Raw genomic sequence first — 25,194 nt, 5'->3', positions numbered from 1 at the left:
AAAGAATTTAACTCTTAATACCTCTGACAATTGTCGTTGTCTATAAACTATACAGGACTTTTATTTTGTGACGTCATAAGTAAGCGCCGCGCTTCTGCGTCTGTGATTCGGCTGAAGAAAGGTTTGTGTTTCTAAGCTTTTAAAAAGTTTTTAAAGTGATACAAACTATTGAGGCAATTTTATAGTTTTGTAAAATGAATTATTTTTTTATTGAATGTAACAATGCATTGTTTTATCTTACATTTATGAACGTTATTTTTTGTGAGTAAAGCGCATCTAACTAGACTAACAGTAAAGCTGCGTCTGAGGCTGCCCAAGTCTTGCCCACAATTTCACAGATAAGGCTTAAACCTAGTCCCAGACTAAAATGCATATTTGAGCTGTTTTGACTGAAAGCAACTTGCACTGACATATCTTAAAATATGTCAGTGCCATTGTTTTGTCTCAAGATGTACACTAGTAATGTTTTTTTTTTCTAAGGCATGTTTATAAAACCTACTAAAATTGAACTAAGGTGTAGGCTCATCCTGGCCTGTCTGTGAGGCCTTAAAGGGGACCTATTATTATATAATTCACAGACGTGTGTCCACAATGTGTGTAAAAATCCACCCATTCCTTTATAATCCCCATAAATCATAAACAGTCTCTCCAAGCAGTTCCAGATTTACGCCCATGACTGGTGACGATATATTAATGACGATCTATTAATGCACGATCTATTAGCATAGACACCACCCTGAGTGAGCTCCAGCAGTCCGCCATTTCTGTTTCCTTGCTGAAGATATACAATGTAAGTGCCAAAAACATGACAAATTAGGGCTGCACAATATTGAGATTAATTTTTAGATTAACATGATATTACATGCTAGTCAATGAGTTGAACCAACTTAACTCCTAAACAACTAAATGTGAGGCTAAACAATGCTACTGACAATTTCTGACATTTTGGCTGCGTGACATTCTCCAGTTTTGTTGTTGCCGGAGTTTCCGAAGCATGAGATGTTAAAGCTCCCTCCTCTTCTGGAAAGGGGGCGGGGAGAAGCAGCTCACATTTGCGTTTAAAGGGACACACAAAAATGGCGTGTTTTTCCACACACCCAAATAGGGGCAGATTTGACAAGCTATAATAAATGATCTGTGGGGTATTTTGAGCTGAAACTTCAGACACATTCTGGGGACACCAGAGACTTATATCACATCTTGTGAAAAGGGGCATAATAGGTCCCCTTTAATGCACAAATCAGATCTTTTGACCATGTACGATTTTTTTGACCTGCAAGTTTAAATTCACTTTAGACACAGCTGCTATCTGTGTTTATATTAAATTTTAAAATTAAAATTAACCATAGTTTTATTACAGTAAAAGTGTAGTATGGTCTACTGGCCCAAAATGATTCTGTTTGTGATCGCTTTACTTTGGGACATGGTAGACCCTCAGGTTTTGAATGGCCATACTAAAATTGTTTTATAGCTAATTCACTTCGGGTGGCCATGATTATTTGTCAGCATTGATAAGTTAAAGGGATAGTTCACCCAAAAATGAAAATTTTATGTTTATCTGCTTACCCCCAGGGCATCCAAGATGTAGATGACTTTGTTTCTTCAGTAGAACACAAATGATGATTTTTAACTCCAACCGTTGCGGTCTGTCAGCCGTATAATGCTTATCAATGGGAACTCCATCTATAAGAGTCAAAAAAACATGCACACACAAATCCAAATTAAACCCTGCGGCTCGTGACGACACATTGATGTCCTAAGACACGAAACGATGCTCAAGGCAGTTGGACATAGTGGTGTTTCAGAGGTGAAAAATGATATAAATACTGTTCGGTTTCTCGCACAAATTGATCGTTTCGTGTCTTAGGACATCAATGTGTCGTCACGAGCCGCAGGGTTTAATTTGGATTTGTGTGTGCATGTTTTTTTGACTCTTATAGATGGAGTTACCATTGACAAGCATTATACGACTGACAGACCACAACGGTTGGAGTTAAAAATCATCATTTGTGTTCTACTGAAGAAACAAAGTCACCTACATCTTGGATGCCCTGGGGGTAAGCAGATAAACAGCAAATTTTCATTTTTTGGTGAACTATCCCTTTAAAAGCTGTCATGGATGTTTGCAATGCAGAATCTTATTGAACGGACATAGAAAATAACAGTAATTTTCCTTTGTTATTTTAGTAGCATGGTAAGATTTCATTTATTTGAAGGAATTAAAGACAGAGAGAGATTGTGAGTGTGAATTACCTTTGTGCGTCATGTAATAGAGAAGCATGTTAGTTTATTTACATAAACAGCAAAGTTATCTCCTCAATGCTGAGAAATAGCCTATAAATAGCTTTCAGTAGCAAAGCTGTTTTATTTAAAAATTCACAGGACAGAGGTTGAAAACGAAATGTTTCTGTGTGAGTGCAATTTCTTAAAGTCCCCTGTAGTCAATAATTTTATCCTTTAAAACTGGTATAAACTGATATAGAACAGATATACAAACCGTAAACAAAGCAGCGCTTGCTTACTATTTTGAATATCAATCATGCTGATCACTTTCTTCATTCCACTCGGCTCATGTTATTAAGCAAATATTCATGCATTCGAATTATAACAGCCTTCTGTTTGAACTGTCTTGAATTTTTGCTTGCTTTCACTAAGGCTGGCCACACACTTGAAGATTTTAAGCCCGATTTTGGGCCCAATTTGTAACACCCAACGATCTGGGGTGTGTGGCCCAATTCGAGGCTTCTCACAACTGACTTTTTGTCCAAAAAAATCCTCAATTGTGTGGTGCCATTACGGTTATTTTACTGCTCCCGATCGCGTCAGAGCCTGCAATATCCCAAATCTCAGACTCTTGATCAGGCTGCCTTTGACGTGATACCTGCAATAGCCAACAAGAGCAAGCAAGCTTCACCAACCGGATGTTGCGTGCTTCTATAGCTGAAACTTCACTGCCACAAACATGCCACTAAAGTTGAGTATTGAGAAAAGGGATCACCCAAATCCTTTTTTCTCCTTTGTCTCATGCCATGAGAACCAGTCGATCGTCCTCCAATTGTTTTTCTTCTCAGGTCACGTTTGATCTTGCTAGTTTCTGTGAGATCTTGTCTCACTGTGAAAAATGTTACTACAATCGACAGATGTGTGGTCTTGTGGTCTGGATGAAACTTGTAGTGTGTCCATTCGGAGGATTATAAAGCTAAAAATTGGTTGAAACTGTATTTGTTTTACACAGTTTTAAAGTCGTTAATATTTAAAAATCATCTAGTTTGTCCCAGGCCTAAGCTTAAGAGCCAATCAGAGTTCTCTCCCTAACCGCCGGCCCGACACCAATTCAACATGCTGAAACCCCATCCCCACCCCATCCCCACTAGAGCCAATGATGCGGAACACATGGCTTAGTGTGTCCCGGCCTTAATTTTTCACCCATGTTTTATGTGGCGTGAGAATGTCACATAAACCATGCGAAATCCGATTAGAGTGGTCAGACTGAAACTGATTTCCAGACATGCTATTTGAATATGATTTCAAAACGCATATGAATGTCCCTCAAAACTGATTTGTAAAAATCGCATTTCATGTGAATTGTTTGTTTTGTTCTGTTTTTTTGCCGTTTACACTTGTTAAATATGATCAGATTGTAATCGGATATGCACAAAAATTGGATTTGGACTGACAGTCTGAACAAGGCTTTTGTCACAAGCTTCAAATCGGATTTGATCTTTTGACATGCACACTCTACTCAAATATACAGTTTCATGCTGTTTGTGCATACTAGCCATCCTCCTCCTTCTGCTTATTTTACTACTACTGGGTTTTGGATAATCAGGCCATTTAAGGCCATTAACTGTTCTCTAACTGACTCCCTCACTAGTGTGCTGACTACTGAACTAGGGAACTGATTGAGATGCACCCAGAGATTCAGTTTGGGTTTATAATTCTGTTAATTATTCTCATCTTAAACATGACAGAGTGTCCAAACGAACAGAAAAACTCCAGATCAACCAACTGAGATCCACATGACACACTAATAAAGATGGCATTCATTAAAGAGGAGAGTGAAGAAATGAAGATTGAAGAAGTATTCAGCCTGAAACAAGAAGATACTGAGGAACAAACAGGTTGGTTTCTTTCTCAAAATCTGAACTCAGTCATTTGATCCTGTTTAAAATGTCCTCCTCTACAGAAATGAATGATATTTTTGAAGGATGTCATATTAGTGTCCTAATTAAAGTTGTTTTATTTGATATGGAGCGGGTCACCTCATGTGGACAGACATGACCAGCCAAATACTAATGCTGCCTTCAACAAGGTCTTCGCCTTGTTGACTTAAAAAGTCTTAGAGTGTAAAATGTCAAAAAGGAGTCAAAAATGCACTAGAAATTCCTCCATTGCACACAAACTAAGATCTCCTGTAAGTAGATAGCGGTTCTGACACCTGTACCAAACTGTGATGGGCAACGCAGCTACTATGATGAGAAAAACCAGGTATGCTTGAGCATTCTGTCCTTTTTGGGGTTGCATCTTGTGACATCACATCCTCTTTTTGGATTGTTTAGATGTCTTTGGTCTGTGTAGCATTCATATTTCAGTTGAACTACACCAGAGTTCATTTTGGTCCGCTTGTTTGGTGCTCACAAGGGTTCAGATGGCAGCGTTCACACTTATTTTTAATCGAACCAAACATGCCAAGTGTGAACACACCCTTAAAAATAAGGTTTTATTAAGGTCATAAAAAGTCTTAAATATCTTAAATGGCATAAGAAAATTTGTTAATTATTTCATGAGATCTTAAATGTGGGAACAGGGGAAAATAAACAGGAATTGTTACATGGCTTAATGTGGTTGTGATAGGGACCCAAGCAGTCACAAGGAGAATCACACCAAAATGTAAAAACGGGAGCGATTTTTGCAGTCCAAAAATGTGTTTAAAGGGGGGTATAATGCTATTTCATGTATTCTGACTTATTTACAGTGTTAAAGAATTGGATTTTCATGCTAAACATGGCCAAAGTTTCAAAACATGAGTTGGCCGTATGATGGAGTATTTCTGTGCCAAAAATACTCTTCCAAATCCTCATAAACTTTGCGGTCTTTTTTTCGAGTATGGGACTGTGTGACTTCATATAGGTCGGAATTCCTTCTACGGGCACTTCTCCCAGAAGAGCGCGCGTACACGTCGACCAGATTGAGAGAGCAAGAGCACGCCCATCAATGCGCGTTCGGCTTTAAGGAAGTCGTCGGCAGCGCTGCACAGGTCACAGGACTTCACGAAATCAACAATGTCACCAAAGAAGTGTGTTTTTGGTTGTGAGGGAAAGATAACCTTGCTTCCCAAAGAAACCCAGCGTTATGTGGAGCTGAGAGTTTTGTGCTCACGCATTACATTGATATTTGTTATTAAAATAACCATAGAAACCATAGAAACTGATAGTTACAATCACTTTTTTATTGGCTAAAATGAATGGAGAATATCTCGTGTTTTTCCATGGGTGCTCGAGCCATCAGGATCGGCGCTTAGGGTTTCATAAACAAGGCCCAGTTCTACGCTGGGCTTACAGATCGTTTGAAACTGAAAGATGGAGCGGTCACAGCGATAACGATCCCGGTCATGAGTCAGAACCGCAGGTGGTGAGTAAAACTGCTTCAAATGTCTGTTTTGTTGGCAATAGGCACATAAGTGCATATAATGTAAACAACACGAACGTAGTGAATTCATAAATTCATTATTCATCATTCACTATAAGCTGTATTCATTATAGTGATTCAAGACAATGGCTACGCAAAAGCTGCGCGTGCTCGTCACTCTTTAGCTTCGCCCGCGGCATCCCTCCAGGCACTCGGCTGTTTTCGAAAAGACTCGGTACAGCGTATGTATCTTATGAATATGATAAAACCTACTCTATAGGTACTCAAGATTAACATGAGAGTGACAGAAACTGTGTGTGATACCCCCCCACAATCCAACCCTCTCCATTGACTTTATATTGTGTGAAGCTGCCTCTTTGTCATTTCTTGCTTCTAACAAAAGACAGAACAATGCCAAAAGATGATGTGTGACAGGGTGTATAGCAAACAAGCTAAAAGAAAACCCAGAACTAATTTTTTATAAGCTAGCGAACCGTGAAACCTGGTCTTTAAGGAGACAAAAGTGGATATAGCCAATTAGCCGTGAAGCATCAGCAGGAAGAATGGGTAAATTGTGGGATCCTGACACTCAGTAAGCCTATGTATGCAGAAAACATTTTGTCACTGGTGATATCCAAATGTCAGTTTTATATATTATATTTCTGTAAGCTAAGCTGTAGCATTTTGACAGTATGCAACTTGTTAGAATGTGGATAAAGCAGAAAGCTTTGCAGTAACGTTGTGTTTGCAAGTGCCTTAGCTACAGTAGCTAATATAGCTAACGGCTTTCGAACAACTTGTCCCACCATCGTTTTAGTTAAAAAATCAATCAAATAGTTGTAGATGTCAGGGTATTTCACGTTGGGCCATTCAGTTGGTTCATTTCTCCAGCAAAAATAAGGACACTGACATAGTTCAATAAAATTTAGTTTCTCAATATATCTCCTCCTCTCAGGTTCACATAGGGTGGTGAAATAATCCTTTGAGATAGTTAAAAATAATGAATTTTTTAAGCATATCCTGTCAAGTACACCTGGCTGCAGCCTGCAGATCGGCATGGGGGCTGCACCTGGGGCGGGTCTGCGCATTTCGTGCCGCCCCGCCCCACACTCACCTTGATTGGTTCAATCGTCTTTGATAGACAATGTGTTCGTAGTTGGTGAAGGTCAGAGCAGTGCATTGATTGATGAGCAAATGTCATCAATCCAGTTACAAAACTGTAAAAGAGGTGTGCCGCACAAATAAGATCTAGTCTAGAGCACACTTAACCTGAGAATCTGAGACAAATTCAGCCGTTTTTTGTTAACTTATGTCCATATCATTGAATCACTGAGTTGTTAGCTAATGCAAGTTAAATCTTCTAGAATAAATCAGTAGAATTCACAAATAAACATTTAATGCTATTTATTGTGAACCAGTTGATTTAAAAGAATCGGTTCAAAAGATTGAGTCGAAATGTGATGTTTATGTGAATCAAATTTTGTTAATATAATAATGATTCACAAAATAATCTAATAATGTAAATCGAATTTTGGCCGCACCTGAAACAGAGACAGGGTAAAACATACCTTTATTCAAGGGCGTGAATTTATTTCGTGAATTTATTGTTAAGCCCGATCCGATCTGCAGGCTGCAGCCAGGTCCTTCTCGTTCCATTTGTGCCAAAAATAAGTCCACTGCTCTATGCTTTGTACTTTGTACTGTACATACATACAACAATAATTGCCTAGTTGTTCAAATAAATTAGTATGTTGATGTGCATGTTCTCTGATGTCAATTTGTTCTGTTGTCAGGGAGTAATGAATTGGATAAAACAAATGCCGTTTGTAAGCTTTGCCAGGCTACACTAAAATATTCGGATAAAAAACAACCAACTTGGGTTATCATTTGACAAGACACCGCACAGATGAAATGGGCGCACTGCAACCTCAGCCAAAACCTGTTGATTCAAGGCAAACTACACTGGTTAATAGAGGTGTAATTGTACACAGAAGCCACGGTTTGGTACGTGCCTCGGTTTTGGGGTTACAGTTCGCTACAATAGGAAAAATGGTCACTTTAGTTTTAGGGTCCAATTCTCACTTTGAACTAACTATTAACTTCGGCCTCAATAAACCCCTAATTTCTGCTTATTAAGGTTGTTAAATTTAGGTATTGGGTAGGATTAAGGGATGTAGAATAAGGTCATGCAAAATAAGGCATTGATATGAGCTTTATAAGTACTAATAAACAGCCAATATCTTTGTAATATGCATTCTAATAAGTAACTAGTAAACAGTGAGAATTGGACCTTAAACTAAAGTTTTACCAGAAAAAGCATTTCATTTATTTTGAACAGACAGTAGTGCAAATCACAGTTTGTTCCACGTAGCGGCATTTAGTCTCCCTGAGCATTTAGTAAAAAAATGAGTAAATTATCATAAAGCCATCCTACTTCCTTTTATCATACAAGTACAATTTACGGTTCATCAACATCCCATAATAATCACCAACATCCCATTATAGTTGTATCCACCTGACGTGTGTAAATAATTTTTAATTGGAAACATCTTATCTAACTCCCTAACTTCTTCCCAGCTAACTGACCTTGACGGCAAGGTGCTTCTCAAGTTGCTTCTCACAGAAACTGTAGATTAGCTTTGCAACATCAAAGAAAAATGGAAAAGCATACAATATATCTGAGTTTTTACCAAATTTATGACAGAAAAGTAACCCAATACTTAAGACATAAAAATAAAAGGTAACGTGTATATCTAACCCTTACATGTACGGCATAACCTCCGTTGGGCAGCGACCTGCTTGAAACCTTCGGTTTGCCCCCTTACATTCTTAGACAGTTCTTAGACTTAGACTCCTTCTGTCAGAAACAACATATTTTAAAAACAATACATGCAGAGGTTACATATGACAACTAGCAAATTACATTTTTCTATGTATAATCAACAACATTGATTGAATACACATAAAAAAAGAATATTTCTCTTGCACCACCAAAGTGTGAGTCATTAAAGGGATAGTTCACCCAAAAATGAAAATTCTGTCATCATTTGCTGAACGCAAAGGAAGATATTTTGAAGAAAGTTTGTAACCAGGCTGCTTTGGGCCACCATTGACTTCCATAGTAGGAAAGAATACTATGAAAGTCAATGGTGGCCAAAAGCGGCCAGGATACAAACTTTCTTCAAAATATCTTCCTTTGCGTTCAGCAGTACAAAGAAATTTATACTGGTTTGGAACAGCCTTAGGGTGAGTAAATGATGACAGAATTTTCATTTTTGGGAGAACTATCCCTTTAAACAAGGAGTGTTTTGATATGAGACAGCACCTAGATGGGCTACATTATCTAATAGTTCTATCATCAGACATGTATAACACTATACAATATTCAAAGGAACCATATACACACAAATAATACACAAAATGTACTGGGGAAATACATGTTCATTCATTTAGACGGATTTGTCAATGAATTAGTGGCAAGGATTCCATTTCTATGGACTGAAGGTCTGATTCTTGTGGCCTGTACATTTCTGAGTAGGCACTATTTCCCAAGTGTCTTTGAAATGTATGTGGGGAGAAAATGGTGATAGTCCTCAGTGGGGGAGCTAGACATTACAGAGTCTGCATGGGTGAGGGGAATTATGAAGATTATCTTTAAAATTGTGTGTTTGATCAATCCAGTTACAAGGTTTTGATATTTTAGGTAACACCTCTTTCAGTAGCTTAGTGCCATTAAACTGGGGATAACTTGTATTTATCTTCTTCTTTTTTTTTTTCTTTTTTTTTTACTTTAGACCTGATGGCACTGAAAGAGGAGAGTCAAGAATTGAATGAAGTGGAAGAAAAAAAAACGTATGAGAAACATCATGATTTCATAACTAGAGATAAGTCTCAGTGCTCACAGAATGAAAAGACTTCCTCACAAAAAAAACCTCAAAAGACAGGAACTAAAAGTAATTTCACCTGCCTTCACTGTGGAAAAAGTTTCAATCAAAAAGGAAACTTTAATGTCCACATGAGAATACACACCAGAGAGAAACCTTTCGCATGCCTTCAGTGCGGAAAGAGTTTCACAATTAAAGGAAACCTTAATACCCACATGAGAATTCACACCGGAGAGAGCCCTTATACCTGCAAACTGTGTGGTAACAACTTTTCACGAAAAGAAAGTCTAAAGACTCACACGAGAATTCACACTGGAGAGAAGCCATACACATGCCTTCAGTGTGGAAAGAGTTTTACACGTAGAGGAACCCTTAATACCCACATGAGAAGCCACACTGGAGAGAGTCCTTACACCTGCAAACTCTGTGAGAAGAGCTTCACACGAAAAGAAAGTCTTAAGACTCACACAAGAATTCACACCAGAGAGAAGCCGTTCGTATGTAGTCAATGTGGAAAGAGTTTCAGATGTAAAGAAAATCTTAATCAGCACATGAAAATTCACTCAAGAGGAAACTGTTTTCCATGTCATCAGTGTGGAAGGAGTTTCACAAACAGGAAACACCTTAAGAATCATGTAGTAACTCACAACGGAGAGAAGCCTTTTATGTGCCTTCAGTGTGGAAAAAGTTTCAATCTTAAAGGAAACTTAAAGGTTCACATGAGAATTCACACTGGAAAAAAGCCTTTCACATGTGATCAGCGTGGAAAAAAATTCAGGCATAAAGTAACCTTTAATTACCATATGAGGATTCATTCAAGAGAGAACTGTTTTCTATGTCATCAGTGCGGAAAGAGTTTCACAGACAGTAAAGAACTTAAGAATCATGTAATAACTCACACTGGAGAGAAACTTTTCATGTGCCATCACTGTGGAAAGACTTGCATAAACAAAGCAAACCTTGATATACACATAAGAGTTCACACTGGTGAGAAGCCTTTCACCTGCCCTCAGTGTGGAAAGAGTTTCACACGAAAAGGAAACCTTGAAGTTCACATGAGAGTTCACACTGGAGAGAAGCCTTTTACGTGCCTTCACTGCAAGAAGAGTTTCACATATCAAAGAGACCTGAATCGTCACTGGCAAACTCATTCTGGAAAGAAATTGCAATGTTCTGTGTGTGGTAAGAGATTTATAAAAAGGAACAATTTCAGAAATCACCTGCACATTCATTCTGGAGGAAGGAGAATTAATTGTGTTCAGTGTAATAAAAAATTTCTTTTGCCATCACACTTAGAGATACACCTGAAAAGTCATGCATATGTGAGACCCTATTTGTGTTCCTTGTGTGGAAAGAGATTTAAATGGCTTGGCAGTTTAAAATGGCACCAGAAAATATGTATAGTACGAAATTAATTTCAATTGTATAGTGCCATCGCTTATTTATTAGATTCAGTTAAATACCTTGGAAACAAATATCAGAAAAATAAACTTCCTTCTTGCTGTGAAATGCCACAATGTAAATGAACAATCTGAAATAAAGAGACAAACTGAATAAAACAAGATAATGAACATTACACTGTGTTATCTGATTCAATTTTAGTGAGTGAATCCACAGTTAAATATAAGAGGGGTGGGAGAAAAATCAATAATGCATAGTATTGCAATATGTTGTGTGAGGATATTGTGTCAATACAAGAGCGCCAAGTATCGATCTTTTCAGTGCCTGAATTTCAGCTTGGGATTGCAAGTAATGTGCATAATTTTACCTTAAGCTCTGCACTTACAATGTGAAAAATAATAAAAAATAATTTAAAATATTTATTTCAGACTAATTTCACGAACAGTGCAAGTAAATCAGCGGTACTGCATCTCTCTCTCTCTCTCTCTCTCTCTCTTTTGGATACACACAGTGAGCTGTGTGTAGAGAAAGTGCATTGTCACATGTTCTTCTGAACATGGACCACTCAGTGAAGGCTAATGGTTCATACTGTTTACCTCGGAAGTCAGAGCAGGGAATGATGTCACACCCGAGTTGACCACATTCCAGAGCACAAGTCGAAAAACCAAGATTGACGCTAGAACTAATGGCTGAAGTACCCGGATTTTGCCGTGTTCGCACCGCAGGAACTAGGAACGATTTTAGTTATAGGAACTCTTGGGGGAACTAAATTAGCTCCTACTTCAGAGTACATGAAGTAACAAACCCAAAACTTGCAGTGAATTTCACGTATATTATATTCAACAACCCAGTCAATCATCACAAACATTTACATTGCACAAAACAACAAATAAACCACGTAGAAAAAATGAAATGAAATGATCAAAAATATTCAAGAAATGTTCAATGTTTGGGTGACATCGTTCAATTAGTGGTAATCCAATGTTGACATAAGTCAAACTTGATGCAAAAAAGAGTCCTCCTGTCTTCCACATGTAAAATCCACCACCTCTTTGTATTCGTGTAAAGGCAGGAACACACCAAGCCGACACCGACAAACTAGTGGCGACGAAAGCAGACTGCGGGGTTGGCTCACGTCGGCAGCGTCGGGGTCCAAAGTTGCCCTGACACATCAAACCAATGCTCGACACCCGACGGCCAAGTAGCACGTCTGTTCTGCGTCTGCGTAAGATGAAATGCCTTTCCGTACCACCAGGTGGCAGTAGCTGAACAGCCAATCAGAATGATCAGATGGCCCGACGGACCAATGAGCTCCGATGCAGATTCAACATGTCGAATCGGCCGAAACAAAGCCGACGAGGACGAACTTCAGCCGACGGTGGGGAACACACTGAGAAAACTTAGTCGGCCGACGAACAAAAACTGCCCTGATGGCCGACCGTCGGCTTGGTATGTTCCTACCTTTAAACGTCCCAAGTATTCATGAGTCCAGCAACAAACAACAAAGCGGGCAGTTTGTGGAAGCAAACCTTTTGAACTACTTTCCTCATATGAAAGAAAGCATAGGAATAAAGGTCCATCTAAATAAAAACACTTTCACAATTAGCATGCGTGATTATCTCAATGATTAAATACATATGCAATACAACAGTTACACATTAAGTCCAAATCACTAAAAACATATAATGCTTAAAAAAACAACACTACTTACTGACTGACCAAAAGGAAACAAATTCCTCAATCATAGGACCTCAGAAAGAAAGCTGGAATAGCACAAGAAAGCCATTGCTTGTGTGCACATCCAAACGTGTAATTTTTTTTTTTTTTTTTTTTCCCAAATGGTTCAGCGGAAATCCCCACCCTGCAACCAATTTCATTGGCTGAGGTTACAGTGACGGCTAGGTTTAGGGATCAGGGTTGGGTGTAGGTAATTGACATGGCCAATGGGCGGGATTTCCGCTGAACTGGTTTGGGGGAAAAAATCATGCCTATCCAAATGCTTGCCTCCTTCTTCAGGCATAGTACCTGGCTAAATACTCATCTAAGAAGATGGTTAGCACCCCCTAATGGCGCGGAAAAACACAAACAAAACACAGGTAACAGTAAATTATGCATTTACATTCCATCTCCATTATCACGAAACCCACGACACACAACAAACACAGCTCCGATCATGGCATCCTCCATCCATTTTTAGCATTTGTAAATGGCGCGCTTAAAGACGCCACTGTCGGCCACTTCAGAGTTCCTATTCCCGGTGCGAATGCAACCAGGAACATGGCCCGGGGGAGAAATTAGTTCTCGGGGAACTATCCTAGTGGCTAGTTCCTATAACTGAGTTCCTAGAACTATTCGGTGCGAAAACCCCTTATTACTACTGTTTCACTTACTGTTGATGCGCTGAGCATCCATTTTAAATTCTGAAGTCTGGGTTGTTGCAGTCTCTCCTAGTGATGGGAAGAACAGATCATTTTACTGACTTGGATCTTTGAATCTCAATCAGCAAAATAATAAAAAAACTTTATTCAAGACATTTTGTTCATCTGAACAGAATTAAATTAAATTTTCAATAGCCAGATTACCCCAACACATCTACATATGCAAACTTTGATCATAGTCCAAAAAATGAAAAAATTATAATGACAAATTATGAGAAACAGATATGATTAATTTGGGGTCAGAGTTGTTCCTTGTCACGTGAACGCCACATAGGCTTAGGCTCTGCAGGTGTCACGGTTAGCCAAGGATGATGAAGCAAGGATCTCAATTTCAGCAGTCTTTATTTAACTAAACATAACAACAACACTCTGAAAATCAACAGGAGAACCACTAAGCAAAACAACCTTCACACAGACGAGGACTGACAAAACTGAATTGGAAACACAAACATAAATAGACAGGTGAAACAAGATAATTAACAGGACACTGTTTGGCTACCTTCAGTGGACCATAGATCACCACTTCATATTTTGAATCCTTAATACAATTATCCACAGAATATTGAGCAGAATAATGGGGGAAGATATCCACAACTCGGAGACGAGACCGGACAATGAACTGAACAAAACAAGGAGTATATATTTACAGATTAAATAAGTTAATTATTAGAATGACAGGTGAATGGAATCAATAGTCAATGGAACACACTAGGTCACACAGGCAATGCAAACTAATGCTCTCTATGTTCCGTGTGGAAAAGGGAAGGGAAGGAGGGCAGAGGTGGAGTGACGGGCTTGTCGGTTTGAGGTAGAGCCAGGGGGTTGACACACCAAGGTGGAGCTGGTGAACTAGAAGTCCAAGGTGGACCTGAGCTGCTAGGAGGAGCCAGCGAAGGAAGAGCAGAAGGGCTGAAGGGAACTAGCGGAGACAGGGCCAAAGAACTGGATGGCATAGGCAGAGGGTTACGAGACAGCCACCTTGGCCGTAACAGGACAGGCAAGAGAGTTTGGAGACAGCCTCCTTGGCCAATACAGGAAAACACTGAGTTCAGAAATGGCCTCCTTGGCTGTAACTGGGCAAACAAAGGGCTCAAAGATTACCTCTTTGGCCAATACGGGACAGGCAGAGAGTTCAGAGACTGCTCTTCTGGCTTGAGCTACGGGACGATTGTGGCCCTAGGAGTATGCTACATGGGGGAAATGATGGCTGGCTCACACACCTGGTTAGACTTGGCTCTCCATATCACTGGGTTTGCGGTAGGTTCTGGTTTCAGATCCTCAAGGGACTTAGGCTCTTTATTTGTGGTGGGCTCAGGCTTTGAGACTGCGGTGGGCTTGGTCGTGTGGTCCATTGGAGGCTTGGCTGCTGGTGCTGTGTGCACTGTGGGTGCTAGTGGGTCTTGATCTTCCTCACTCTCACTGATGGTGTAGGGGAGTCCGACTGATCTAATACCCATCTTGACAAATTCTCTGAACATCCCTCTAGGGGACGCAGAGACTGACGTTGTTGTAATGCACAAGAGAGACCAGATCTAAAAATCTCTGTGTGTGCACCTCGAGGGAGAGAACCACCTGGGAGAGAAAGAGGATCCGAACTACTGCTAGATCCATTTTGACGGTCAGATCTTCTGTCACGCAGTGGATGCAGCAGAAACGAAAATAAAAAGCTGGATCTATTCAGTATCTTTAATCAAAAAATTCAGGAAAACACTTCTTAGGTTCTCAGGATGCAAAAACACAGTAAACATTACCACTTTAAAAAGACGAGATCTGACGAAGAACAAAACAAACATAGGGCTATAAATACACAAGGAAACACTAGATACAAACCGAGATAAGTAACTAGACACAGGTGTAACGGGCAAATCAAAAACCATGGCAATTAATGAACAGGGACAAAGGAGGGCAGGGGCAAAAGGATCTTGCCCAATGCTAAGCCAAGCCAGGCATGGTAGAGTGATAACTCATTGAACAGTGAGTCAAATTTGACCCTTTTTTCTGCTGCAAATAATCTGCCTGGACATGACTGCACAGTTCTGTTTGTTCCCTTGGCAAGTGGGTCAGTCACAAATGCGTGTCTCAGTTTCACACAATCTGCAAAGACGCTGTTGCTGAGATGTTTAATCAAAACCCCCAATGGCCTACACTGTAATGAATTGCTGTAAAAAATTACAGCATTATTTTACAGCCGCGGGCTGTTTTTTAAGAATACAGCATATTGCTGTAAACTGCAATGCATTCTGGGGTCACGTGTTGGTTTGACTCAAATTTACAGAATATTGCTGTAAATTTCAAATCTTCAGAGCTGCATCGTTGGATCTACAACGGTCGAGATTAACGTTAAAGGCAAGAGGAGTGATTCACAACTGTGGTAAGTGACTTCAGTTTTTTATTTTTCATGTTTGGTAACTTGTAGTATATGAAGGTATCTACATTCGCGGTTTATATTGGTAACCCCAGATTCAAGCATCCTCCGTCCGCGGGACGCGAAGCAGACTTGCGCGGGGTTTCAGTAGCGCGGTCGCAGTAGGATTTCACACATTCCCCGGCGCTATAGCGGCTATGGGCAGAAAATCTCTGGGTTCCTTCGTTATGAATTACATGTTTCAGTGCTAAAAGTTTGTATTCACAGCAACTTCATGTTTATCAGCACACTTCGTCGTGATTATTTTATGATGTAAAACAACTTTGCACAGGCAGTCATCCACACGGGCGCCGAAATAAAACACGTTGCTAAAGCCTCGCGGTCAGAGTCAGGCCCGCTCACGGAGGATGTGTGTGTCATATAAATTCTCAATGGTGCTGTTCTAAGAGGTTAACGTAACCAGTGAGATGTGGATTTTTTGGGCCTTTGCTAACTTCAGGTAATGTGAAAACTTTAACATATCTGTTTGATATAAAGTCTGCTTTGTATAGTTAATTTATTTCCATAGGGCAACCGAATACTTTTTACTTGAAATTAAATATGCTATTTACAGATATTTGTGTTTATATTTATATCGGCAGGCAAATCGTGTGTGTATTTTTGCACAGGGTGCACAAAGGCACCTTATCAGTGCGGTGACACTTGAACAAATGAACTGATCATACGCGACGCTGACCAATAAACAAACGAGTTGACTTATTGTAGTTGTAGAATATTTCTCTTTATTTCTGAAGTTTTATTGCGCTTTCGACTTGAATCTTATCATCAGTTGTCGGCTCAGCTTGCGTTAGTGCGGTTCTGTTGGGAAGTTGAGAAGGCAGTATAAGGAGTTCCAGTTAACAATAAAGGTAATTTACTTATATTTAGGTGGCTGTTGCATTTTTTTGGTTGTAGAGCAGTGACTTTAGTAATTTAGGCTTTAATTTTAGTGGGGGATTTTTATTTTATTTTTTTTTTATTTTATTTTATTTATTTTTTTTTTTGCGCCAGTTGGAAATTATACCTTGTACCGTGCTAATTAGCATGCAAAACATATTCTAGTGTCTTGTTTAGACATAATATGCAAGGTTGCATGTTGTAGAGAGCATTTAAATACATTAAAAGTCCCACTCACTTTTTCTTCGCGCACTTTTTTTGCGCGCTTATGGCCTCGTTCCTTTTTTTATCCATTGTATATTAATGTCTGACTCCAGATAGCATTTTTTCCTGAGTGTGGGAATTAAGTATAACTTAGTTGGCATCCAAAAGAATAAGGTTCAAGATGATCTGTCAGTTTTGCTCACATGAATTTGGCATATGAAATTACACAGGAATTTGCCAAATGCAACCTTTAAGTGTGGAATTGCTAACTGCAGTTTGGTGTTCAAAAGCTTTAAAGGGTTAGTTCACCCAAAAATGAAAATTCTGTCATTTATTACTCACGCTCATGCCGTTCCACACCCGTAAGACCTTCGTTAATCTTCGGAACGCAAATTGAGATATTTTTGTTTAAATCCGATGGCTCCGTGAGGCCTACATAGGGAGCAATGACATTTCCTCTCTCAAGATCCATAAAGATACTAAAAACTTATTTAAATCAGTTCATGTGAGTACAGTGCTTCAATATTAATATTATAAAGCGACGAGAATATTTTTTGTGCGCCAAAAAAAACAAAATAACGAATTATTTAGTGATGGCCGATTTCAAAACACTGCTTCAGGAAGCTTCGGAGCATAATGAATCAGCGTGTCAAATCCGCAGTTCAGAGCGCCAAAGTCACGTGATTTCAGCAGTTTGGCGGTTTGACACGCGATCCGAATCAAGATTGCGTCTTCCTTTTATTGTTCACTGACTGTATCTGTCATCCCTCTATCTGTCTCTGACTGTATCTGTCATCCCTCTCTGTGTCTCTGACTGTATCTGTCTTCCCTCTATCTGTCAAGATTCAAGATTCAAATAGCTTTATTGGCATGGTGAAAGAAATCTTTACATTGCCAAAGCATTAATGACACTGTACAATAAAAATAAATAAATATATATAATAATGATGAAGAAAAAAAAAAAAAAAAAAATTGCAATAAAAATGTTCAATCTTATAATATTTATAGAAGTGTCTCTAGGCATATAGTGAGTGTGTTGGTAGTTCTGTCCCGCTGGAGGCTCTTTCGTCGTGACAGGACCTCACATACCTGGCGGCCAGGTTTGAGCTTGCTGGGCTTTCTCCTAGCAGGTATGGGAGTTTGTCCATATTTGGTTTCTGTTGGAAGTCTTTGTGGTGAGTTGTGAAATGGGGATAGAAAGTGTCCCTAATTTGTGCATATTTAGGGCAGGATGTCAGAAAGTGTAGTTCTGTTTCCACTTCATTCTCTGTGCAGTGGGGACACAGCCGGTCTTCCTTTGGTAGCCAGGTCTGTCTGTGTCTGCCTGTCTCTATGGTGAGATTGTGTTCACTGAGTCTGTACATGCTCAGGACTTTTCTCAGTTTAGGGTCGCTCACTGTACTCAGGTATCTTGCCAATTCATATTCTCTATTTAGGGCCAAATAGCATTCCAATTTACTTTGTAGGGCTGTTGCGTCTGTCCAATGTTTTAGGTATTTTTCTTTTTGTGTTTTGATTATTTGGTTTGGTCTGGCTAAGTTTTTATTTTCAGTCAGACATGTTTTGGTTTGTGTAGTCAGCTCTAAGACCAATTGGCCGAGGGCGTTTCTTCCTGGTGTCAGCTCTTGGTAGTTCAGGGCTTTGTGATGGAGGGTCTGTTTATCACTATTTTTTAGGTGGGTGTGGAATTTAATGGCCCTTTTTTGAATTGTGATTATAAGTGGGTAAAATCCTAATTCTGCTCTGCAGGCGTTATTTGGGGTTTTGCGCTGTACTCGTAGCAAAACTTTGCATAGTTCGGTCTGCAGAGTCTCTATTGGGTGTTTGTCCCATTTAGTGAACTCTTGGTTTGTGAGTGGGCCCCAGACTTCACACCCGTAGAGCGTGATGGGTTCTATTACTGATTTGATTATTTTTATCCAGATTCTGACTGGGATGTCAATTTTGATATTTCTCTTAATAGCGTAAAAAGCTCTCCGTGCCTTGTCTCTCAGGTCGTTCACAGCTTTGTTAAAATTCCCTGTGTTGCTAATATTTATGCCAAGGTAAGTGTAGTTCTGCGTGTGCTCAAGGAGCATGTTGTCTAATTTAAAACTATGATGTTGGTCTTGTCGGCTGGGTCTTTTTCGGAAAATCATTATTTTTGTCTTTTTTGGGTTAACTGACAGGGCCCATGACTGACAGAAGCTGTGCAGGAGGTCTAGATGCTGCTGTAGACCCTCTTTAGTGGGAGACAGCAGCACCAGATCATCAGCAAACAGGAGGCATTTGACTTCAGTATCTAGTAGAGTAAGACCAGGTGCTGCAGACTGATCCAGAGCCCTCGCTAACTTGTTTATGTATATATTGAACAGTGCAGGACTTAAGCTACAGCCCTGTCTCACTCCACGACACTGAGGGAGGAATTTGGAAGCCAATTTGACACTTGCTCAGGACATTTCTGTCTCTGAGAAAATGGGTTAGTCTGCTGTTTAGGACGTTGCAGAAAAGTTTACCTAGGTTGCTGTTTACACATATGCCACGGTAGTTATTAGGGTCAAATCTGTCTCCAATTTCATGGATTGGGGTAATTAGGCCTTTGTTCCAAATGTTGGGGAATGTACCTGAACTAAGGATGATATTGAAGAGCTTGAGGATGGCTAATTTGAATTTGTGGTCTGTATATTTTATCATTTCATTTAGGATGCCATCAACACCACAGGCTTTTTGGGTTTTCAGGGTTTGTATTTTGTCTAATAGTTCAGCTAGTGTAATTGGAAAGTCTAAGGGGTTTTGGTAGTGTTTGATGGTTGACTCTAAAACCCTTAGTTTTTCGTACATTGCATTTTGTTCCCGATTGTTGACTATATTACTAAAAAGGTTGGAGAAGTGGTTTATCCAAACATCTCCATTCTGGATGGCTAGTTCTTGATGGTAAGATTTGTTTAGTGTGTTCCAATGTTTCCAAAAGTGGTTGGATTCTAAGGATTCTTCAATTTCTATGAGTTGACTTTTTGTGTTTTGTTCTTTTTTCTTTCTTAAAGTATTCCTATATTGTTTAAGTTTTTCATGATAGAGATGACAGATGTTCTCATTGTCAGCATCTCTATGTTTCTGGTTTGATAGGATTCTTACTTCTTTCCTAAGTATTTTGCAGTCATTGTCAAACCATTTCTCAGTGGCATGTGGTCTTTTTGCTTTTCTTTTTGTGGTTTTAAGTTTGATAATGTTGCTGAGACCTCAAATATTCTGTTCAGCTTGTCTACTGCTAGGTTTGTACCTTCACTGTTATGCAGGAAAGGAGTGGCAAGGAATTGATCTAATAGGACTTGAATTTTTGGTTGACTAATTGTACTTGGATATGTATCTTTACTGTTTTGTTTCCATTTATATGTGTTTCTAAGTGAGTGGAGCTGGGTTTGTTTAGATGCTTCTTGGTTGGGCATTGCTCTGGTTAAGTAGAGGGTTATTTTACTGTGGTCTGATAGTGGGTTTAGTCGGCTGACTGTGAACGCTGAGGGAGTTTGGGTTAAGGTCTGTAAGAAAAGAGTCGACTGTACTGCTACCAAATGGTGAGCTGTAGGTGTATCTACCGTAGGCAGGTGGCAGGCAGGTGTTTGTCCCCCTGAGAATTAAGTGTGTCCAGTTCTTCACCTGTTCTGGCATTTAGGTCTCCACAGACCAGTACGCTTCCCTGTGACTGGTAGTAATTAATGTCTACTTCAAGAATGGAGAAACTATCTTCATTAAAATACGGAGACTCTGCTGGAGGGATATAAGTGGCACATAGGAAGATGTTTTTCTCTGTTGCGGTGACTGTCCTATTAATTTCTAACCATGTATAGAATTGTCCTGTTTTAGCTACTTTGATGGCATGGGCAAGATTTGATCTGTACCAAATAAGCATGCCTCCTGAGTCTCTTCCTTGTGTCACTCCAGGCAGTTTACTGGATGGGATGATGAATTCTCTGTAGTCTTTGGGGCAGCCAGTGGGTCCATCTCTGCTCCATGTTTCCTGCAGGATGATGATGTCTGAATTTTTTATTTCCGAGTTGAAATCTGTGTTCCTGCTTTTGGGGCCAAAGGTAGATGATCTCAGGCCTTGAATATTCCAACATGATATTATAAATGCGTTGCTGTCCATAGGGTCTTAGTTTTGTTTATAAGTTTTGACCTATGACAGTAGGTGTGAGCAGATGAGGTTGAGCATCTGACGGATGTCTCTTAGCTCTGTTGTTGTGGCTTGCACTGGTCCTGTTGTTGGTTTTCTGCTCAATATCTGAGCATAGCTGTGGCTGCCAGGGGCCTGCTGTGTATGAAGGGGGTAGGGGGTAGGTAGGAGAGGCTTTGGTCTGGCCTGATTCACTGAATGTGAGGATGTGAGGGCTGGGAGAAGATGCTCAGGTGTTGGCTGGGATGGTCTCAGCATGTGAGAGTGCTGTTGTCGTGACGGAAGTCTTCTGGATGTTCTCTCTGGGGGTACACTGTGCTTTCTTACAGGTCTGGGTGGAGGTTGTTGGACTCTGTTGCTCCTGGGGGTGCTGTTGCGGTTCCGATTCAGGGCCACATCTTTTAGGGTCTTGGCGAAGACAGGAACAGCTGTTTTGTACAGATGGACATGGTCGTAGAGGCATGTGAAGTCCAGGGTGGGGTGGTGTGCCAGGTGCACATTGGGTTTAAGTGCACAGGCACGGGAGAGGTTGGCGTTCACCCGCTGGATAGTGTCAGGGTGGAAGTCTTTTCGGGGCAACAGTGTGGAGATGGTAATTTTAGCATGTGGGAAGGTGGTTGAGGCCTTTTCAATCACTGTTTGTAGTGATGTAGCCACCCTCTCCTGTTGGGCTCTCAGGTCGTTTGTGCCGGTGTGGATTATTATATGGTTTGGGGATCCCAGTTTGTCCACACTTAGTTAGCGATTTGAGTGCACTCTGAGTGTTCGGACACCAGAGTTTGGCCACTCTGTGTTTGGGAAAGAGCTTCTTTTCATCAATAAATTTCCCATTTGAATCAATTAAAAGAGCGACCTCTGGTTTTAGCGTTACTTCTGTTGTTGTGGAGAGGTCGTCTGAGTGTGATGTGAGGGAAGTGTCTGATGGGAGAGGAGGATTCTGGCTGTGCTAAATCTCTGTTTGAATCTCTGTATTTGTCATCCCTCTATCTGTCACTGACTGTATCTGTCATCCCCCTTGTTTTATGATGCGTCTCTAAGCACCTTTACCTTATTTTTTATTATTCTCAGGTTAGGTAAGCAAGTCAAATCTGATCTAATTTATAAGCATTTTAAAATACTTACAATCAGACAGAAGACTTCTCCGTGGTCTGTTCAGGCTCAACGACTTAAATTAATGCCAAATGAGGCCGAGTTTAGTTATAAAGTTATAAGTTCATTTATTTATTACATTAGTATTTCTAGCATTACATATATTCTACAAACATTCTATACAAGTAATTAAATAAAGGATAAGTATTAAAAAGTTCTTCAGTCAAGGCAATATCAGTGATGTAGGCATCATCAGCGTTGGTTCTGGTGTCAGAGAAGCAGCCTCAGGTGCGAAGCAGCCCCCCCGTTCTCTTCTCGTTCCAGCCTTTTATAGACTATCTGACCTCTTGATGTCATCTTCTTTGGAATTCCCCTCATCTGTCTATATATAAAGGCCCTGTCTCTTTGTTCTCTGACTCTTCTCCTCTGCTGTGTCCTGCGCTTCTGATCAAGACATCCTTCAACGGTAATGATTACCTTTCTTACCAATACATGTTATGTCTGTACTGTTCTACTAGCATGCTTTATTAAAATCTTAAAACAACAGTTGCAGTGTCTTCCTTTATAAACATATTCCTAATAAAGCTTTACAACAATAAAGTGTTTTGTCTCTTTTCTTTATAAACTACATCCTTATTAAAGTACTTTTACAATAACAGTTGTCTTGTCTTCTTTAATAAGTAATTAATATATGCTTGAATAAAGGCGTTACAATACCAGTTGTCTTTCATTCTTTAATACAAACATCTGTTGTTGGGGTTTTTCTTTTTTCTACATTCTTTCATATAAAAAATTTCTTCTGTTTTTCTTACACATCATTTCCAACAAGCTATCTCTGTTATAATTTTTCTTTTATAAACAGATATCTCTTATGACAGCTGTACTTCATGAACAGCTAACATCTTTTCACTGTTTACACACAAATATGTTATCAAACATCTCTTCCTCCACTATATCGCTTTTCAGTTTTTTTTATATAAACAGTTATCTCTCATAACTCTCTTTCACTGTTTACACACAAACAAGTTATCAAACATGTCTCTTCCTCCAATATATCTCTTATGACAGCTGTCCTTCATAAACAGCTATCTTGTTTTTCTCTATAAGTCAAACATCTGTTTTTTTTTTTCTTTATCTTCAAATCAGTTGTGTTGTCATTATTATTGCTTATAAGTCACTTATTTCAATAAATGTTTTTTCTTAAATCTCAGTTGTATTGTCATTATTATTCTTTATAAGCAGAAGAGGTACAAGTAGCATAGAAAAGTTGCATTCCCTAATGAAGCAGGGTCAGCTGTCACTGACTGTATCTGTTCTCCTCCTATCTGTTTCTGAAAGTATTATGTTTTGTAATATATCTAATGTATTGTCCTCTTTGTTCTTTTCAATATTTCTAGTCACACTTTGAATCCTGGGATGAAACGTCATCTGGAGCATAATTGTTCTTTGGATGATTTTCATATCTGTTTTTGATGGAAAGTTTGTAGGACTTGTTGTTTGGCAATGTTGGCCTGTTCATTAAGTGATGAAAGCTATCTGAAAGCGTCTTTGTGGTTTTTAAAGGGTTAGTTCACCCAAAAATGAAAATTCAGTCATTAATTACTCATGTTGTTCCACACCCGTAAGTCTTCACAACACACATTAAGATATTTTTGAAATCCAATGGCTCAGTGAAGCCTGCATTTCTAGCAAGATCATTTCTTTTTTCAATGCCCAGAAAGCCACTAAAACATATTTAAAACAGTTCATGTGAGTACAGTGGTTCAACCTAAATATTATAAAGCGACGAGAATACTTTTTGTGCGCCAAAAAAACAAAAACAAAACAATGACTTTATTCAACAATATCTAGTGATGGGCGATCTCAAAACACTGCTTCATGAAGCTTCAAAGCTTTACGAATCTTTTGTTTTGAATCATTTGTTCGGAATGTGTATCAAACTGCCAAGTGAGTAATAAATTACTGAATTTTCACTTTTGGGTAAACTGTTTTAATATGACCATGTTGGTCAAATTTTGGTTATAACGCAGTTTGCGTATTTCTTTGTGTCAAGGGCCATGATGGCCAATATGTTTCAAGTAATTAAAAAAATTCATGCCAAAATTTCATGTCCATTAAAAAAATGAAATAATTTTCTAAATAAAAAATGAGTTCAAAATAATACACTTTTTATGGCATTTTTTCATGTAAATTTGAAAGTGATATATTACATTTTAACCTGTTTTTTAAGATAAAGAAGTGTCAATTTTTTTTTATTTTTTTTGGTGAATTATGCATTATGCAACACTTTATGCAGTTAAAAATTGTTTAAAGCGTATGCAGTTAATAGTTTAATTTTAAAATTCAGCTGCCAGTCATTAAGTCAGCAATAGGGAAAATATATTGTATGCTATCATTTTACATACTACTTTAAATTTAGCAAATACACATATGCTTTTTTTTAAAAGAATTGCTGTATTTTTCACAGTAAACTACTTGAATGTGTGTATTTGCTATTTAAAGAAGTATGTTAAATGCCATATACAATATATTAAAAATGCAGCATACAATATATTTTTTGTAAAAATGCAGTATACAAAATATAAAAAAATTCTGTAAATTTTACAGTAAAATATTGGCAGCAGGGTTGCCAGCCAGTTACTGTAAATTTTACAGTAGTCTTACTGTAATTTAATTTACAGAATTTTACTGTAATCGAGTATACAGTAAAAGTCTGTAAATTAAATTACAATCCAAATAAATAATTTATTTCAACACAAATTACTCACAAAAGTAACAAAAAAGGGGAGACGGGGAGCCCAACAAAGAAACAATGTTAATTCAAATGATTATTTGAGGACTCTGGGCCAGGGCGTTCGTGAAACGTGCATAACACACACAATACCTGAATAAAAGGTATTGTTATTGCATTTGTGTAGGGGGCCTAAATGCTAAATTAAAGGTCTCCCTTTAAATACATCAGCACACTGCACAGCAACTCACTGTTTTCCCCATGGTATGGTACACATAACCATTATAAAATATTTAGCCAAGCAAGAGCACAGCCTTACTACACTGTTAGACATTTCTGTAATTTCTACAGTTATTTATTATATATCA

At 38.9% G+C, this 25,194-nt stretch overlaps 2 protein-coding genes across 5 annotated transcripts in view; both read left to right on the top strand.

The window, feature by feature from the left end:
- The window catches only part of LOC127510625 (gastrula zinc finger protein XlCGF7.1-like), a 237,907-nt gene extending 226,819 nt beyond the window's left edge, over window positions 1-11,088 (top strand). For 3 of the 4 annotated variants that reach the window (XM_051890430.1, XM_051890428.1, XM_051890429.1), the window contains exon 3: window positions 9,423-11,088. In XM_051890430.1, coding sequence (XP_051746390.1) covers window positions 9,428-10,927 — 1,500 coding nt within the window. In that variant the 5' untranslated portion in view covers window positions 9,423-9,427 and the 3' untranslated portion in view covers window positions 10,928-11,088. Of the gene's footprint in view, window positions 1-79; window positions 122-3,971; window positions 4,122-9,422 lie in introns of those variants that run through there. The other variant, XM_051890427.1, reaches the window with a different exon arrangement.
- The window catches only part of LOC127510588 (gastrula zinc finger protein XlCGF8.2DB-like), a 445,238-nt gene continuing 420,138 nt past the window's right edge, over window positions 95-25,194 (top strand). Inside the window, exon 1 of the mRNA XM_051890273.1 lies at window positions 95-121. The gene's annotated coding sequence lies outside the window, so the exon portion shown is untranslated. The remainder of the gene's footprint in view (window positions 122-25,194) is intronic.

Source organism: Ctenopharyngodon idella, chromosome 4 (genome assembly GCF_019924925.1).
Source record: "Ctenopharyngodon idella isolate HZGC_01 chromosome 4, HZGC01, whole genome shotgun sequence".
NCBI lineage: Eukaryota > Metazoa > Chordata > Actinopteri > Cypriniformes > Xenocyprididae > Ctenopharyngodon > Ctenopharyngodon idella.
This window is presented reverse-complemented; position numbering and strand designations above follow the sequence as displayed.